This window comes from Macrotis lagotis, chromosome 5 (genome assembly GCF_037893015.1).
Source record: "Macrotis lagotis isolate mMagLag1 chromosome 5, bilby.v1.9.chrom.fasta, whole genome shotgun sequence".
NCBI classification, from domain to species: Eukaryota; Metazoa; Chordata; class Mammalia; order Peramelemorphia; family Peramelidae; genus Macrotis; species Macrotis lagotis.
The window spans coordinates 262,210,842-262,227,877 of NC_133662.1; the positions used below are offsets into that span (position 1 = coordinate 262,210,842).

A 17,036-nucleotide genomic window follows, 5' to 3' on the forward strand; every position below is an offset into this window, starting at 1 on the left:
CAAACCCATGTGTCTCCTGGATCCTGGAATCTCCTAATCTAGCCATGGAGAATGAGCTTGGAAAAAGCTCTTTTCCTCAAATCCCAGAAAGTGTTCTTGAGCTCCAGGAGTTTGGCTTTCTCCCCCCCATGTTCCTAAGTCACTGGGTGAATGACCAGCTATACACCCACTGTTGTCACCAGCCCTAATGACTCCCAAGCTCCAGAAAGCTTGACCAATTCACACAATTTCCTCTCAGCTCCAAGAAGCTCTGGAACATCTTTGCTCACCCAGCCCCCAGTCCAGCCCAGGCCCCATCCCTTCTGGCCTGGATCCCCGCAGGAGCCTTGCAAGGGGTCTCCTCAACACGGCCTTCTCCCCCTCTAGCTCAAGATCGACCTAGCTCCTCCAGGTATCTGAGCCGTCATCCCTGCCATGCCTCAGATCTTTGCTGTGGGAATCCCTTCCTCAAGGCTCCCCTTCCCATAGTCCCAGGGGAGCCAAACTGTCCCTCTAGCTGCTCATCACATGCCCTCTCCTGCCCCAGCCCAGGCTGCCCCCATGACTGGCGGGCCCTCCCTCAGCTCAAGGGGCAACTTCTAGGTGAGCCTTTTCCTGACCCCCACCCCCACCCCAGCACCTAATGCTTCTCTTCCTTCTCCCCTATTAAGACACTTCAATTTTTTTTTTTATTATTAAGGCAGTGGGGTTAAGTGGCTTGCCCAAGGCCACACAGCTAGGCAATTATGAAGTGTCTGAGGCTGGATTTGAACCCAGGAACTCCTGACTCCAGGGCTGATGTTCTATCCACTGCACCTAGCTGCCCCCACCTTCCCTATTCTAGATACAGATTTTGTATACAGGAAGCATGACACAGAGTAGATCGAGCTGGCCTTAGAGTAAGGAAGATGGAGTTCAAATTCTATCTCAGTCATACACAGCACTGCCTGGGCGACTCTGGGCAAGTCATCTGACTTCGGGGGTATCACGGGTATCTCTCAGGACTCTGGAGTAGGTGACAATCTGCATTGGGGGAGTGAGTTCTTCATGCCAGAAGCTCCTTCCACTAGGCACCCCAGTGCTCAGCAGAAGGCTAAAGCAACTGACTGACATGGGGAAATGAAAACAGCTCAAGCCACTTCCCAGTAGAACTTCCATTTCAATGGACATGGAAAATAGAGTTAAGGAGCTTTGGGAGGAGCATCTTGTGAAGGCAGCTGGGGGGTCCAGGCTGAGTTCAGAAAGCTCCAGAAGGAAAGGTGTAGCTCCTGAGAGAAAGCAGACTGGATCTCTGAAGATGGGCCAAGAGGGAGCCGGGAGCTTGGAAGCAGGAAGACAAAGGGGCTTTGGGCTGGAAAAGCCAACTGGGCTGGGGAAGGGGGGGGCACACCTGGCCACTGAAGTGACTGATCCCACCCAGGTGCCCTTGTGGCTGGAGCCTGGCCAGAGACAAAGTGAATGGGCACGTGGAAAGGAGATGTGGTTGAAACGGGAAGAGAGGCCAGGACTGGCTTGTCTCCTAAGGGTGTGGTTAGTGCAGGAGCAAAAACTTTCTCCAGGCCACTCGCCTCATCTGTTAACTCCTCTCATGCTCAAAATCTTCCAGGCTTTGTTTTTCCTTCATTTGTGAGAAACAATTCCTCTGCCCTGTTGCTCCTTCTTCCCAGCCTCCTTTGCTGGCCTTGCTCTAGTCGGTCATACCCACTAACAGTTGATTCTCTCCCAAGGCTCTATCCTGGGCTCTCCTCTTTTTTCCCCTCTATATTCTCTCCTTGGGTGATCTCTTCAGCTTCCTCAGCTCCAGTGAACATTTTTTTTGGCAGGGGATTCCTAGATCAAGTTGTGGAATCATTTCTCTCCCTGAGTTACATGTATGCACCTATCTGAGAGAGGCAGCAGCCTAGGGAATAGAGCAGCCTCAGGTCAGGGACTCCTCGAGGGGTCCCTTAGCCTCCTAGGCAGCTCTAATAGTCCTCAAGGGGTAGGGCAGGCTGATTCCCCGTTTTCTTAGATAAGAGAGAGTTCCTAACATCAATGAATTCATCATTGAGTCAACAAACATTTATTAAGAGAATAAAATCCCAGATTTACTCTTCTCAGGAGGATGAGACTTTTTAAACTTTGTCTTTGTCTCTCTCACTTAACATACCGCCTGGCCCTGGCAGGCTCTCAGACCACGTAGGATACATGAATAAATGAGAAAATGGCTCCCCAAGATTACTCCCAGAAGCCAGGGTTCAGGCCCCTCGTTGCAGCTGGTCCTGCTTCAGGCCACATCCCTGGGCAGTCACTCCCTGGGTTTGCTATAACTGGGGCTGCTCAGCCCCATTTCTGTGACATCTCTGTGTCACTAGGCCACACCAGCTCTCTCGCTGTTTTTCCAAGTTCCTGGCCAGGAGGTGAATCCATCCTTCCTATATGACCAGAGTAGCAAAGATTCAGAACAAGTCACCCCATCCTACAGGCCTCTGTTCCACACCCCCCGAATCCCACTGGGCGTGTCAAACTCTTCACACCTGGCTCCAAGCCATCTCTGCCTTTGGGCTAGGTGGCCAACTCTTCCATCCCTGGGTTATACTCTTCTCATCTACTGTAGAAGCCCAAGGCTCACTAGTTATCCTCCCCATGATCCACAAACAACCCACATTTTCCAACCTCTTTCCCCCCAGTCACAACTGTGCCTTATGCTTGGCATTTCCCCTTACTACCCAGCTTTTAGAAGTCAATTCCAGTGTCCCTTCCTGGGGGAAGACATCCCTGAGGCCTACCTTCAGGCAAGACTCTTCCTCCCTCTGCTCACACCTCTCTTATACATTCTGCCCATTTGTGGACCACATCCCCCACCAAAGACACATTTTAGAAAAAAAAAATATTGCCTTTGCCTCTTCACCAGAGTCTCATCTAGGCTCTACACACAGTAGGGGCTTTAATATTTCATACAGTGGGGAATAGGAAAGACCCTCTAGGCCTACAGGGACAAAGACAATGAAAATAAAGAGAACCTGAGGGCTAATGAACCAGGTAGCTGGTCTCTAGGAAGCCAGAAAAAAAAGACAGCACAAAGAAATCTATGTTAGGAATCACAGTCTCCAATGAGGGACACTGAAGGACCACTTCTTGGGGACACTTTAGCAGGGAGACTTTTGGAACATGGGGTAGACTAGAGGATCCTGGGGATCCTGTGAAGATACCTTGAAATAACCTCTCCACCCAATGTTAATGGCCAACGCTCCCAGCGTCTGAGAACTCATCGCTCTATGACAAAGTTCCCCCAATCATCGGACAACTCTCCCAATATGGGGTTCAAGTGGGCCCTGCTGTCCCTCCCAATTTTATGCACGTGATCCACTCTCCTCCCATTTGTTACAAGACAGGAATTAGCTCACGACCCAGACTCATAACCTTAGAGCCACCCTCTAGCCCTCCCTCTCTCACCCCCACCTCCCATATAGTCCACTCCCCTAGACATAGTCCACTTTATTCATGACCTTCCTAAAACATGGCATCTATTTCATATGGGGTCTGACCAGGGCTAATGCTCATTCTAAGACATTCTCTTGATACACTTGAGGAACCAGTGAGGGCCATTGATGGCCACGTCACCTAGATAAAATTTCATATTATTAAATTTATGCTTCACTGAAACCCTCATATCTCTTTCACAGCCTATATGCAAAAGAGAACTGTTCTAACCTTGGAGCAGAATTCAGTAGTCTTTTTGCTGTCACTTCTTCACATTTGTCTAACTTGGGGAGATCTTTTGGGACCCCTGTTCTCTACTTTCAGGTCAACTTTCTCGGGAAATAAAACTCAGGCCATGCTATCTTAAGTCAAAGTTCTGACAACTTACTTCATCATCTTCCTCCTCTTCATCATCAGACTCGAGAATCATGTCTGGTGGGTCTTCTACAAAGCAAAAACAAAGTCAAAAAGTGATGGGAGCAGAGACTGCCCTCCCCACAAGCACTTCTCTGGGCACCCTTCAACACCTTTGGAAGCCAGCCAGCCTTGCCCGTGGCACTGCCTGCTGCTCCTTCAGATTGGCAGAATGAAGCAGAATCTTTTTTTATAAGAAGTAACCGCTTTCAACAGCATGTGAAAAGAGCCACAATGTCCCCATTCATTACAACAGGGAATGGTTCATTTATGGCTTTGCCAAGGAAGAATAAAGGTAGTGATGGAATAAAGACCTCAAGGGAAGAGAGCAAGAGGGACCAGGGATATTCACAGTAGATTGAGTGGTGGGGCAGGAGGGGCAAAGGGAGAAAAGTTGAAAGTAGGGATGGAGAAGTGGAGAGGTGGAGCAGAAGACAGGGCCAGTGGGGAGCAGAAGGGAAGGGACAACTGGCCAGGGAGGAAGACAGCTGAAGCAGTGACGCCCCAGCCCAGTTAGTCAAGAGTTCACTAAGATGTCAAATGCCAAAAGAGCAGCATGGAAGAAAGGGTGCCTGGGTCTTTGTCCCCAGCAAAGGGTCCAACACGCCCTCTGGAAACATTTCTCTTTCTAAAAGGAGGTGTTTCTTGAGTAAAGAAGTGAGGACTGGTGCCTTGGACCCCAGCCAAAGCCTCCCCCCAAATCATCCCCATGGAGTCATGGCCTAACACGTCTGCATTTACTCTGGAGCATTCAGTCTCTGGGTTGGATGGAACTAGATGGGCACAGGCTGACTCACGCAAAGGCCTTGATGACATACCATTCAATACCACACATCTGTTTCCTGGGGTCAAACAGCTGGTTCCCAGAGGGTAGCTTTAATGTTCTATTTTACTTTGCTCTTTGAAATCTTTCTAAGATGTTAAGAGTTCGCTAAACAAATCGTAGGAAAACTGCAAATTGAATAAGCAATCTTCCATGACCCACGCAGCTGGCCTGTCTTTTAAGCCACAGAGGAGGCTAAAGATCTTTATAGCACAAGGAAAAGTGTGCTGGGGCAAGCTGCAGTTTCTTCTGACCTGAATTAAGTTGCTTGATAATAAATTCAATCTGGCGGATCATTTCAGCATTGCCTTCCTTGATGAAACACCGAAGGATTTCTTCCATTCCCTGGATATAATGGAGAAAAGAATGGTAACCATTTTGGCTTCCTTGGCTCTTCAGTACAGTCTGTACATCTCTCAAAATTATTTGGTTGGGAAAAACTACCAAGGAAACCTTTCGACCATGTTCTAAGTCCCCTCAATAACTCATATGTGAAAAAAAAAATCAATTTTTAGTTTAAACCATAACCCTGAGCTCAGGCCTTCATTTAAACCCCTTGGACCTTTGTTTTCTCATCTGTAAAATGAACTGCATGCTTTCCGACTCTAATTGTAAGTTCTTAAAAATTTCTCAACTCCTCTCATCCTTTCTATTTTCATTGTCACCACCCTGGTCTACGTCTCATCACCACCTTCTTAGAATATCACTCTCCCTTTCCCAGGTCCCAGAATCATTGTAGGATTACAGTTTTAGAGAAGATGGGACCTTTGAGGGTCTTTCTCTTGGAACCCTGATGTGCCCTGGTTCTTGGCTGGTCCTAGGCAGGGTGCTGCTGCTTTCAGGTATCCTGAGAGGCAGTGGGGAGGCATAGCTATTACTGATGTCCTGGCTGCACTGGGGGTTTGGGAGCTAACTTGTGCTGCACAAATACAGGCAGCACTACTTACTTTTAACTCAACTATCCCTCATAAGTGGACAAATGGTTTTAAGAGATTCCTGTAAAGATTTCCCAACTGGAGATAAGGATGACATGAACATTAGCAAGCAGTCCTAGATTTTTAAAAGTGATAATCTCCTCAGATCTGACAAGAGGACAGAGAAAAAAGCCCTGAAATTACCAAGATGATTATCTGAAACACGATTTTGGGGAACTATTATTAACGATGAACCAAAGTGTATGAAGTCATTTTGATTTTTTCCCCCAATATTTTAACATTTTTAATTTAAAGTTTTGAGTTCCAAATCCTATCCCTGCCCTTTCCCTGAGACAGGAAGCAATCTGATCTAGGTCATACATGGGCAATTATGTAAAACATTTCCATATTAGTCAGTTTGTACAAGACTTAAATCAAAGGAAAAATGAGAGAAAGTGAAAAACAAAGATTTCTGTGTTCAATCAGTATCAGCGCTTTCTCTGGAGGTGGATAGTCTGCTTCATCAATCAGTCCTTTGGGGTTATCTTGGGTCATTGTATCACTGAAAAGAGTCCAGTTATTCCAGGTCTTCATCAAACATTAAGCAAGACTTTTTTTTTAGGTTGTTTTTTTTTTGCAAGACAAATGGGGCTAAGTGGCCTACCCAAGGCCACACCGCTAGGCAATTATTAAGTGTCTGAGACCGGATTTGAACCCAGGTACTCCTGACTCCAAGGCCGGTGCTTTATCCCCTGCGCCACCTAGCCGCCCCAGAAAGTGTAGTTTTGACAGCAATGACATTGCTTATTTACCAGATATGAAACCAGTGATGAGCTGGGAAATGATTAAAGAACCAGATATCTAGGGGGCAGCTAGGTGGTACAGGGGATAGAGCACTGGTCCTGGAGTCAGGAGTATCTGAGTTCAAATCCAGCCTCAGACACTTAATAATTACCTAGCGGTGTGGCCTTGGGCAAGCCACTTAACCCCATTGCCTTGTAAAAACCTTAAAAAAAAAAAAAAAGAACCAGATATCTATCTAGGGGGAAAATATATATCCATGGCACAATTTAAAAATTAATTTGCATTATTATTTTTCCATCACTTTCTGAAGCCTAAATCATCAACCAAATCAATAAATTAAAAACAATAGAAACAATAACAATAAAGCAAAAAAAATTTTTTTAAAAAAATGCTTTGGTTGTCCCAAATGATGTAATGTGTCTTTTTTTTTAAGTTTTTGCAAGGCAATGGGACTAAGTGGCTTGCCCAAGGCCACACCGCTAGATTATTATTAAGTATCTGAGGCTGGATTTGAACTCAGGTCCTCCTGACTCTAGGGCCGGTGCTCTATCCACTGCGCCACCTAGCCACTCCTTTTGTATAAATCTTACAATGCACATGACATGCTAATGTAGAATTACATATGTAGTTTGTAAATAAATGAAGATAGAGATAGAGGGCTAGGACAACTGGGGAGGTGCCTAGTTTTGGCCAAGTAAGCCTTTAGTGTTAAATATGAATGAGGGAGGGAGATAATGGATGTAAAGTGGTTTGGAACCACAAAGAACTGGTAAATACAGATGGTCATGGAGAGGCAACACCCTCCCAGCCTCCAAGGAGGCCAGGAAGGAGGCCTGGAGGGCAGAGATAAGGACCTTGTTCTCCATTCCTTCATCTGGAATTTAAAACCTGGGAAATCCAGAAGCCCCAGACCTATTAGGTAATTACTGAACCACTGCCTGTTTACAACTCAGGTGTCAGCAAATGAAAATAGGGAGCCTCCTAAACAAGTTAAGGCTTCACCTATTGGGTGACCCAGGCCCCTGGAGCTGCAGGCAGGCATGGAAAGCTGGTGGAGCCTTCCCAGAATCACGTCTTGAACATTTATAAAATAAAGTGTCCAGGATCACAGGAGGGCCAATGATATTGAATTATAGTCATCAAATTAAAAAACAGAAACAAGCTGGAGACAGTAGGTTAAAGCCCTGAGCTCAGGTCAGGTCTGCCCAAGAGGCACAAACAGAGGCAGGGAAAGAGAAAGCCACGGAAACAACTAAGTTTTCCAAAGCCTGGAGATGGGCTTGGAGCGTCAAAGGCCAGAGGAAGGAAAAAGGTTTGGAGGGCACCAGACAAGGGAGGCTTTCCTGCCTTGTCTGAATGAGTGGACCAAAGCAAGGGCCCAAGGTTTGAGAGAAGAGAGCCTGCCTCTCCTTGAGGATTTTAGTGAATCCAGAAGCTGGAGACAACAATGCCTCCAAGAGATCAGGGCTGGGCAGAGCTGGGGGTCTGGGAGAAGGCCATGGCTCTGAACACGAGGAGAGCAGTAGGGAGCAGTGTGACAACCCCACCAGGTGAGAGCAGTAGTGGTGCTTCTCCCTACATTCCCCCCAATACTGTGCACATTTATGGGGGCCTATGCCCACAGATTTATGGACCAAATGCCTGGGGGTCACTTTTCTTACCATGTCATTTCCTTAAACTCTTTAGCTTTGACCTGCTAAATAAGGGGTGCTGGGGGTTGGCTATGGTTTTGCAGCCTAGGGGCCAACTCAGATCCCTCACCCCCCCCCCCCCAAGAAGGGCCACATCCTTATTGGTACATTGGGGATAAATAGGCCTTCCTGGTGATCATTTTGCAAGCACAGCAAAGACATGATGTCATTTGTTGCCTTTGGATGCAGAGGGAAACCAACTCCACAGACTCTTTATTTGCCTGGGTGAGTCAGCCTCCGATCATCATCTACACTGTCCAGTGTCTACACTCCTGGGGGCTCTGACTCCCATTTCATGAACCTGAGTCTGCCAAAGAGATCATGTGGGAGGAGGAACGGTCCGAGGCAGCCTCCTTCACGGGGGGAACTTGTGTGTTCTGGTAAACACCAACTCAAGACCCAGAGCTCCTCGACCAGGGCAGGCTCCTGGAGCTTTGGCCACCAGGCCTCTCAAGGCCTCTCCCTTCCCCTTTTGGACAATAACAGGGGAATCTGCTGATGATGCAGGGGCCAGTCTGTGCAGGAACAACTGGGTCTGCTCTGCCCCCCATGGCCAGGCAATACTGCTTTCCCTTTTCTTCCAGTGAGGACAACCTCCTGGGGGCCTCCAGAGGAGGTGGAGACCCCCAGACCTGCCCAGCACAAGGCACCCTGTGTCTTCTGGCCTCCTTGCCCATCTTGGGTGGAGGAGGGTTAGAGATGGGGCAGAGGCATCTTGGGAAGCCAGGAGAGATCAGAGAGCTGGAACTAGGGCCAGAGGTGGCCCAGGTGGTGGAAGGATGAGCCCAAGGTCAAGAAGCCAGGTGTATAGGCAGGATAGCCTCTTCTGAAAGCCCACAGTGGTAGAGGATGGTTTGGTCCCCCTTCTTGTAGCAGCAGCAGGACCGAAACCCTGAGTCTCACAGCAGCCCGGTCTCACCCATGGTGGTCTTTGGTCCACACCTTGGGGGATTCTGGTCCAGCAGTCACTCAAAAGCCCAGCGCAGGAAGGCTCCCTAGCAAGGCTCTACCCGAGTCACATTCTGCTCTCTGCAGCCAAAGAGGGAGGCCCTTCTGATGCCTGAAGTCTCCATCCTTGCCCTCCCGCATCTCTACTTCAGGCTTGAGGCCTCTCCTTCTCTGCTGCCTCCACCAGACAGTCTCTAGCTCATCAGTTTTCTTCTAAAATAGGGTGTGCCAACATTGACAAAGCCCTACAAATGTGCTCTGCCTGCCAAGAAAAAATATGTCAGGATGCTCACCGGCCTGGTCCTTGTCACTGTAACCATAGCAGTGTTTCAGGGTCTTGCTGCTGACTGCTCCCACTGAGCCTGTAGGCCACTCAAACCCCCAGATCTTTGTCATACAAATTCCTTCTATCCACACCTGGACCTTGTATAGGTGGAGCTGATTTTTCAAGCCCAAGTGAGACTGTTTTTTGTTTTTTCAAGGCAAATGGGGTTAAGTGGCTTGCCCAAGGCCACACAGCTAGGTCATTATTAAGTGTCTGAGATCAGATTTGAACCCAGGCACTCCTGACTCCAGGGCCGGTGCTTTATCCACTATGCCACCTAGCCGCTCCACCCCCCCCCCCCAAGTGAAGACTTTGCATGCATATCCACTGCATTTCTGTTTTGTTCAAATATTCCCTCCTCACTTCCTATCCTCTCCCTTGGGGACATCTTGAAAAGCATTGGTCCCATTTATATGCAGCTGGTCTTGTAGCTTGCTCCATTTTGTTTCTTTTTAAGACATTTTTCCTGCTTCTGGTGGCAAACCTGGTCCAGATACAGAAGCAGCCTCATCAAGGAGGGAAGAATCGCTGGCGATTCTCACGTGGTTTTGTCTGCTTGTGGCTCTCTTTCTGACTCATTCCTTAAACACTCTTGAGATGACCTGGCGAGTCTGGGGACCATGGTGGGCTTCTTAGAAGCTCTTCTTGCTGTTTCAGGAGACATCACTCAAAAGCTTCCCTTATTCTCCATTTCCAGGGTTTCTATCACTCAGCTTTGGAAGGATGGTAAGCACTGGGGGCTATACATATCAATGTCTATTCCTTTATCCTGTTACCAATTTTGTTTTTTTGCTAAGGCAATGGGGTTAAGTGGCTTGCCCAAGGCCACTTGGCTAGGTAATTATGAAGTATCTGAGGCTGGATTTGAACTCAGGTCCTCCTGACTCCAGGGTCAGTGCTCTATCTACTGCACCACCTAGCTGCCCCCTCAGTTGCCATTTTTTGAGGTTAATTTAATGGTGTTTTTCTAAAATATCAATTTGGATCTTTCAGTTGCTTGTAACACATCTCAGTTTGATTCTTTCTTCTAACTTGGGCCTTATTTTTGTGGAAGAAGAAATATGTTTAGTTTTTTAATATTAAGAAAATTTGTGCCTGGCTGTTGTTTTCTGAGGACCCCAATCAGATGCAGATTCTCTTTAATTGTTTGATGTACTACATTGTTAAATGTAAATTCGCCAAGAGCATCCTCAGTTCATCCCTCTACTCCTCCTCCATTCTTCCAAAGTGGGCACCTGACCCCAGTCCTGTAGAGGGGATGGGTCCCACTTCTACCTGCTTTAACCCTGACTTCCCTGCACAGGAAGTGGGCAAAGACCCTAAAAGTTTGGTCCAGCTCCCCTCCAGGCTGGACTCCCTCACTCAAGTCAAGGCCCAATCCCTTCTGATTCCTGTTTCCTCTCTTTCCCTCTGGCATTCTCACCTAGACCTCAAGTAATTTATTGTCTCTTCAGGAAAAAAATTTAATCTGTGAACTACAACTTGTGAAATAAAGAATCTTGAGCTTTCCAGGGCTAGAGGTGAGTTTTTTAGTTCCAGGAACCCTGATCTTTGTAGCAGCACCCCCCCACACACACATTTCCCCATCATCATTTTGAGCTCTGTTAATTTATTGATGGTCTGACTGGATCTTGACAACAGATCTAAATGATTCCAATTTTGGCCACCGGTTCTTTTTCAGCAGTAAGATAAGTGCATTTCATCTTTTGGGATGCCACTCGGTGCTTGGCTGTTGAGAGCCTTCCCTATCTCTTCTGGATTGTATATAGGTTCGAGGCTTTCCTCACTCTTTGCCAGTTGGGTTTCTTGATCTTGAACCATATTTTTCATTGTCTCCTTCCTTCTCCAGTCTTTGTACTTAAGTCATCAATAACCTAAGTATCTAACAACAGTGAATCAGTGAATGCATATGTAATGTCCTAATGGAAGAGTCCATTATCCTATGTTTGTAATGGATCATTGTGAGAAGTAAAAGAGTACAATAATAGCAGGAAGAGTAAGACAATTTCTGTGGTCCTCTGATGTTTGCCAAATAAAGTATACAAATAGAACCTCATTGCAGCTCCTCTCAGCGGGTCAGAGAGCTGGGACAACTTTAGGAGACTGGCTAAGGATAATGCTATCCCTATTCAGAGGAAGGAAAAAACCTACAGAATCGGAATGAATTCTACATTCACTTTTTAAAAATTTCTCTTATGTATTTTTTCTTTCTCATGGTTTTCTTCCTTTTCCCTTATTTCTAATTCCTCATACTGAAATGAGTAACCTGTAAACATGTTCATAAATGTGTCTGTTTCTAAACCACTGTAACCAAGATCAAAAGAAATATAGTGAACTGGGAAACAATCTTTACAATTAGTGTTTCTGACAAAGGACTCATTTCTAAAATACACAGATAACTGAGTCAAATTTTCAAAAAAAGGCCAAGCCATTCCCCAATTGACAAATGGTCAAAGGATATGCAAAGGCAATTTATAGCTGAGGAGATCCAAGTGATGCATAGTTATATGAAAAATTGCTCTAAATCATTACTTATTAGAGAAATGCAAATTAAAGCTTCTTTGAGTTACCACCTCACACCTCTCAGACTGGCCAACAGGACCAGAATGGATAATGATCAATGTTGGAAGGGATGTGGGAAATCTGGGACACTATTACATTGTTGGTAGAGCTGTGAACTCATCCAGCCTTTCTGGAGTGCAATCTGGAACTATGCCCAAAGGGCAACAAAAAATGAGCATACCCTTTGATCCAGCAATACCACTGCTGGGTCTATAGCCTGAAGAGATGATAAAAAGGGTAAAAACATCACTTGTACAAAAATATTCATAATGGCCCTGTTTGTGGTGGCAAAGAATTAGAAAATGAGGGGATATCCATGAATTGGGGAATGGCTTAGCAAACTGTAGTATAGGTATGTCATGGAACACTATTGTTCTATTAGAAACCAGGAGGGATGGGAATTCAGGGAAGCCTGGAGGGATTTGCATGAACTGATGCTGAGATGAGAAGAACCAGAAAAACACCGTATACCCTAACAGCAACATGGGGGTGATGATCAACCTTGATGGACTTGCTCATTCCACCAGTGCAACAATCAGGGACAATTTGGGGCTGTCTGCAATAGAGAATACCATCTGTATCCAGAGAAAGAATTGTGGAGTTTGAACAAAGACCAAGGACTATTTCCAATATTTATTTTAGGGGAAAAAAAACTCTGATATCTTATTGTCTGATCTTGCTATCTCTTATACTTTATATTTCTTCCTTAAGGATATGATTTCTGTCTCATCGCACTCAATTTGGATCCATGTATACCATGGAAATAATGTAAAGACTGGCACATTGTCTTCTGTGGGGGGTGGGGGGAAGGAAGTAAGATTGGGGGAAAATTGTAAAACTCAAAATAAATAAAATCTTAAAAACAAAATAAATGTGTCTGTTTGCCACTGAGGGGAGGAGGGTGGGAAAGGAGGGTAGAAGGAAATCATGTAACTTAAAAATACACATATGCATGGGTATGAATGATGAAGAATTTTCATAACATGTAATTAGAAAAATAAAATATCAATTAAAAAACCCCAAAAAACATAGAATCTCATTTGATCCTCATTACAACCCTGAGGTTGATATAATTATCATCATCCTCATTTTACAGATGAGGAAACTGAGGCAGGCAAGGGTAGTGACTGGTACAGAACTGCACAGTGAGTATCTGATTCCAGATCTGAACTCAGGTCTTTATGAAGTACTAGAAAGCCAAAATAACTGCAAAGAGTGAGCACAAAGCCCAGGCTCATTACAAACCGAGAGAGAGAGAGAGAGAGAGAGAGAGAGAGAGAGAGACAGAGCGAGCAGGTGATGGAAATGCTGAGAACAGGGCTGACTGACTGACAAATCCTCACTGATGTTTTATGGGCTGAAATCATGTCTCCAAAGTGAGGGCAATTGTAATGGGTTTAGGGAAATCTCCAGATCTTACAATAAATCACCAATGTTTTCTTTAAGAAAAAAGAGCCAGACTAATGACAACAGCCCCGCCACATGTCCATGAAGGCTCTAAGATCCTGTTCTCTCTCCTGGCCCTGCCAAGGAGGGCCAGGCCACTTATTCTAGGGGCTTGTGGCTTGACTTGGCTTCCAATTGGGGTTTGGGCCAAAACTCCTAAAAATGGCACTGGAATTTGTACTCTTTGTCACCCTTTTTTCATTTGGGTGGATGCTCCCAGAGCCCTTGTGGCTTGGCAAAGAGCAGCCTGCGGCCCTTGAGGGCTCTCTGCATCGCACCCCCACCAGACACATCCCATCTCTCCAGCAGTCCTTACCATGGCTCTTGCCTCCTCCCGAATGGATGGTATGGAAAGAATGCTATACAAGGCGCCATTCACATACGGCTGGATCTGCAGGGGAAAAGATGAGAAAACATTTCATCAAATGTCCTCAAAGACCAGCAAGAGTAGAATTGGGGTCAATGGCCTGCTAATGTGGCATCCTTTATGCCCCGATGTCATGGGCCCAGCCCAACTCTCCCCCATCTCTGATATAAAACCTCGAGGGACGGGAACCACCTGGAAGCCTCAGCAGGGTTTTCCACCTGCTCCACCAGCCCTGGCTCCTGGTGGTGCCCTTCCAAGCCAAGCCCCCCTCACCCAGCAGCCCTTTAGATGGACGCTCCAGGGTGCTCCAGCAGGCTCCTCTGCTTCAAGCTCAGCAGACCCAGCCTTCCAGAACAGCAGCCTCAGAACCTACTTCAGGAAGTACCACAGCTGGCCTCCTCTTAGCAAGGCCCCTTCCAAAAGCATGGGGGCATGGCTAATGGATCTCGTGGCACCTGCTCCTCCATCCTGCCTGCCCAGCCTGGGTCTCTCTCGTTCTTTCACAGAAGCCTGCTGGCTGACCAGAGGTCATCCCTCGCTCCCCACATGCACACGAGGCCCCTCTTGCTCTCCAGTCATAGCCTTGCTGACTGATGCTCTATGTTGGACTATGCAGCTGGTCACCCAAGTTTCATGTATGGTTCTTAGACTAGAGGGTCACAGGTCTTGCAGTTCCACAACCACCAGAGGATACACCTGCCTCTCCCAATGCTGCCCCTGGTGCTGGCAGAACCTTTCATGCTGCTGCCTCTTCTGGGCCTCCAGGCTAGCTGAGAGACTGAACCAATCGTCCATCACATTTTTATCTTTCTGGAGGTGACAGGCCAGATCTTTGGGCCACCTTCACTATCTCTTCCATTCCAATGAGAGCACACTTAGGCCGCAGCCAAGCATAACAGTTGGCGCTTCATCACTGCTTCTGATTGACAGTGTCGCTAAAGTATCCCTTCTTTTGTAGTTGCAGAGCTCGCCATCTCAATGAGACAAAGAGCAGGGCTCTGGGTGAGAAGCCCTTTGGGCACTGCCCCAGCTCTTGATACCTCAGGGATCCTGGCTGTGCCTCTGTGTCCCCCAGCAGCAGCCTCTGGTCTCTCAGGATGTCAGGGCTGCAGCTCCAAGGGCCATGGCCGGACCTAGACCACATGCCTCAGAATGGAGGAAGAGCCATTTGGCTGGCAGTCTTGAGGAAGCAGAGGATCTGAATGGAGCAGACAAGTGGCACTCCCCAAAGAGTCTCCCCAGGTGCCCGGGCTCTCTCCTACCTGTGCATCTCCAGCCCCCTCCTCTTTCCTTCAGACACCCCCTCAGCCTGGGCCAAATATCCATTGAGCTCCTCTTTGGGCCTCCTCCTGCAGAAATCTCACTGCCTCTTGTCCTCTCTTTTCAAAGATGTGAGCGGGTTAAGATGGAGGTTTTCAGGCGGCTTATATGACAAACGTCCTTTCCAGGGCCAGAAATTCCCTTCTGGCTGCTCCCAAAGGCATCCTTTGTGGAACCCCAGAATGTGCACAGGGTTCCAATTAGAGCTGGGAGATGCCAACTTGAAAGGCAAAGCTGCCAGGGAGGGAGCCTCCTCTGCCATCTGAGAAGCTGATTCTAAACAGCAGAAGAGGCCAGCTTCAAAGGCAGCAGCACGCCTCATGCTGTCCAGGCCCAGGCTCCATTTCATGACCTCAGACTTCCTGTTCCCAACCCCTGAGATTCTGTCTCATTTTCTCAGCAGCCTCATCCCCCTCCCCCCACTTGCACCACAGGACAGCCAAGCCTCTGGTCAGTCTTCCAGAAGCAGAAGCCATGGCACTCACTCTGTCCAGGCCCAAGCCTCACCTCATGGTTCTCGTGGCCAAGCAGATCTGAAAGGACTTTGAGAACGAGGCCAGCCACCTTAGCACACATGTTCTTACCTGTAAGAAAAAAAAACCAGATGGGACGCTGCTCCCTGATGTGACCTCACTGCCACTTCACGGGAAGGCCACTGTTGCTGCCAGCTCTCCCAGATTGCCTATCTCTTCACACTCTTCATCTCGTGTTGGGAGCCCCACTGACTTGCTCATGGTCTCAAGTCACTAAATATCAGAGACAGGATCTGAACTCAGGACTTACAAACTCTCCACTCTGAGCCCTAGCTGTCCCAGACATGTCAGCCTCACACAAGGCCCATTATGGCCCTAATCTCCATGAAACAACCACAAGTTGGGAGGGAAGGGAAAGGGAGTCAGCATTTCTATGGAATTTTACAGTTGAAGAAACTGGGGTGGATAAAAGTTAAATGACTTGCCCAGGGTCACACAAAAGCCAGTGTTTGGGACTGGATTTGAACTCAGGTCTCCCTGACTCCAGGGTCAGGGCTTTATCCACTGCACCACCTAGAGGCCTCCAGTGCAAAGTGGGTTGGTTAATACTGAAATGAAACCCTAATTAACTGAACTCTATCATCTGAGCAGAGGAGAAGGTTAGCTCATTGTTTCTCAGGCCAACTGTCTCAAAACTGGGGATGTTCCTATTAGAAAGCTGCTTCGGAGGTCAGCCCTTCACTGATCCCCCCAGTTGTTTAGGGAAGGCCCCAAGTTCTGCTCCCCTCCAGGAGCACAAACCTGACCTGAGGGGAGCTCTCTCTCCTCCTCGAGGTGGCACCCTTCACTTTCAGAGGCCAGCCCCATCCCCAGCAGCTTGCCTGCCTTGGGCAGATTCATACAAAGGAGGAACCCTGCTCTCCTACAAAGACAAGGATCATCAAGAGGCCTTGGGCCATTGTGGCTTCAGAGCACTGGCTACTGTTGGGAAGACTGGGGCCCCAAGCCTACTCCAGCCATTTCCCAGTGCAGGAGGGATCTTTGGGGGTCACTTAGTCCAACCCCTTCATTTTACAGATGAAAAAAGCAAGATCCAGAGAGGAGATTCTGTGGGGAAATGAGGGAGAACTGCAGAGCCCAGGTGAACAGACTGATGCTGGCCCAGTCCATTACCAGGAGAACAGATGGACCCTGAGGACCACGAGGGGCCAAGGGCGCCGACCGGGAGGCACCGACCTGCACTGCGGAGGCAGAGGTTCATGAGCAAGGCGATGGAGTACTCCAGAGTGTAGTCTGACAGGCAGTCCGGATCCTTGAGCACTTCAATGAGCCAGAAGATGAGGCCATCGTGGATCATGGTGGACTGCAGTGCACGCCTGCAAGAGAAAACTCTGAGATCTCTCACCCTGGCAAGGACGGGCACAAGAATATAGTCAGAAGTCAGAGGGGAAGTCAGGGACTGAGATAGGATGCCAGAGCCATGTAGGCTCAATACAGACGAAGCTGGC

The 17,036-nt window shown here is 47.6% G+C and overlaps 1 protein-coding gene across 1 annotated transcript in view; it reads right to left on the reverse strand.

Annotated features, from left to right (window-relative positions):
- The window catches only part of ARMC9 (armadillo repeat containing 9), a 123,250-nt gene that overhangs the window by 37,454 nt on the left and 68,760 nt on the right, over positions 1–17,036 (reverse strand). Inside the window, exons 15-19 of the mRNA XM_074189669.1 lie at positions 16,765–16,904; positions 15,563–15,639; positions 13,685–13,759; positions 4,933–5,023; positions 3,830–3,885 (exon numbers count right to left, since the gene is read on the reverse strand). Of these exons, the coding sequence (XP_074045770.1) occupies positions 3,830–3,885; positions 4,933–5,023; positions 13,685–13,759; positions 15,563–15,639; positions 16,765–16,904 (439 nt within the window). The remainder of the gene's footprint in view (positions 1–3,829; positions 3,886–4,932; positions 5,024–13,684; positions 13,760–15,562; positions 15,640–16,764; positions 16,905–17,036) is intronic.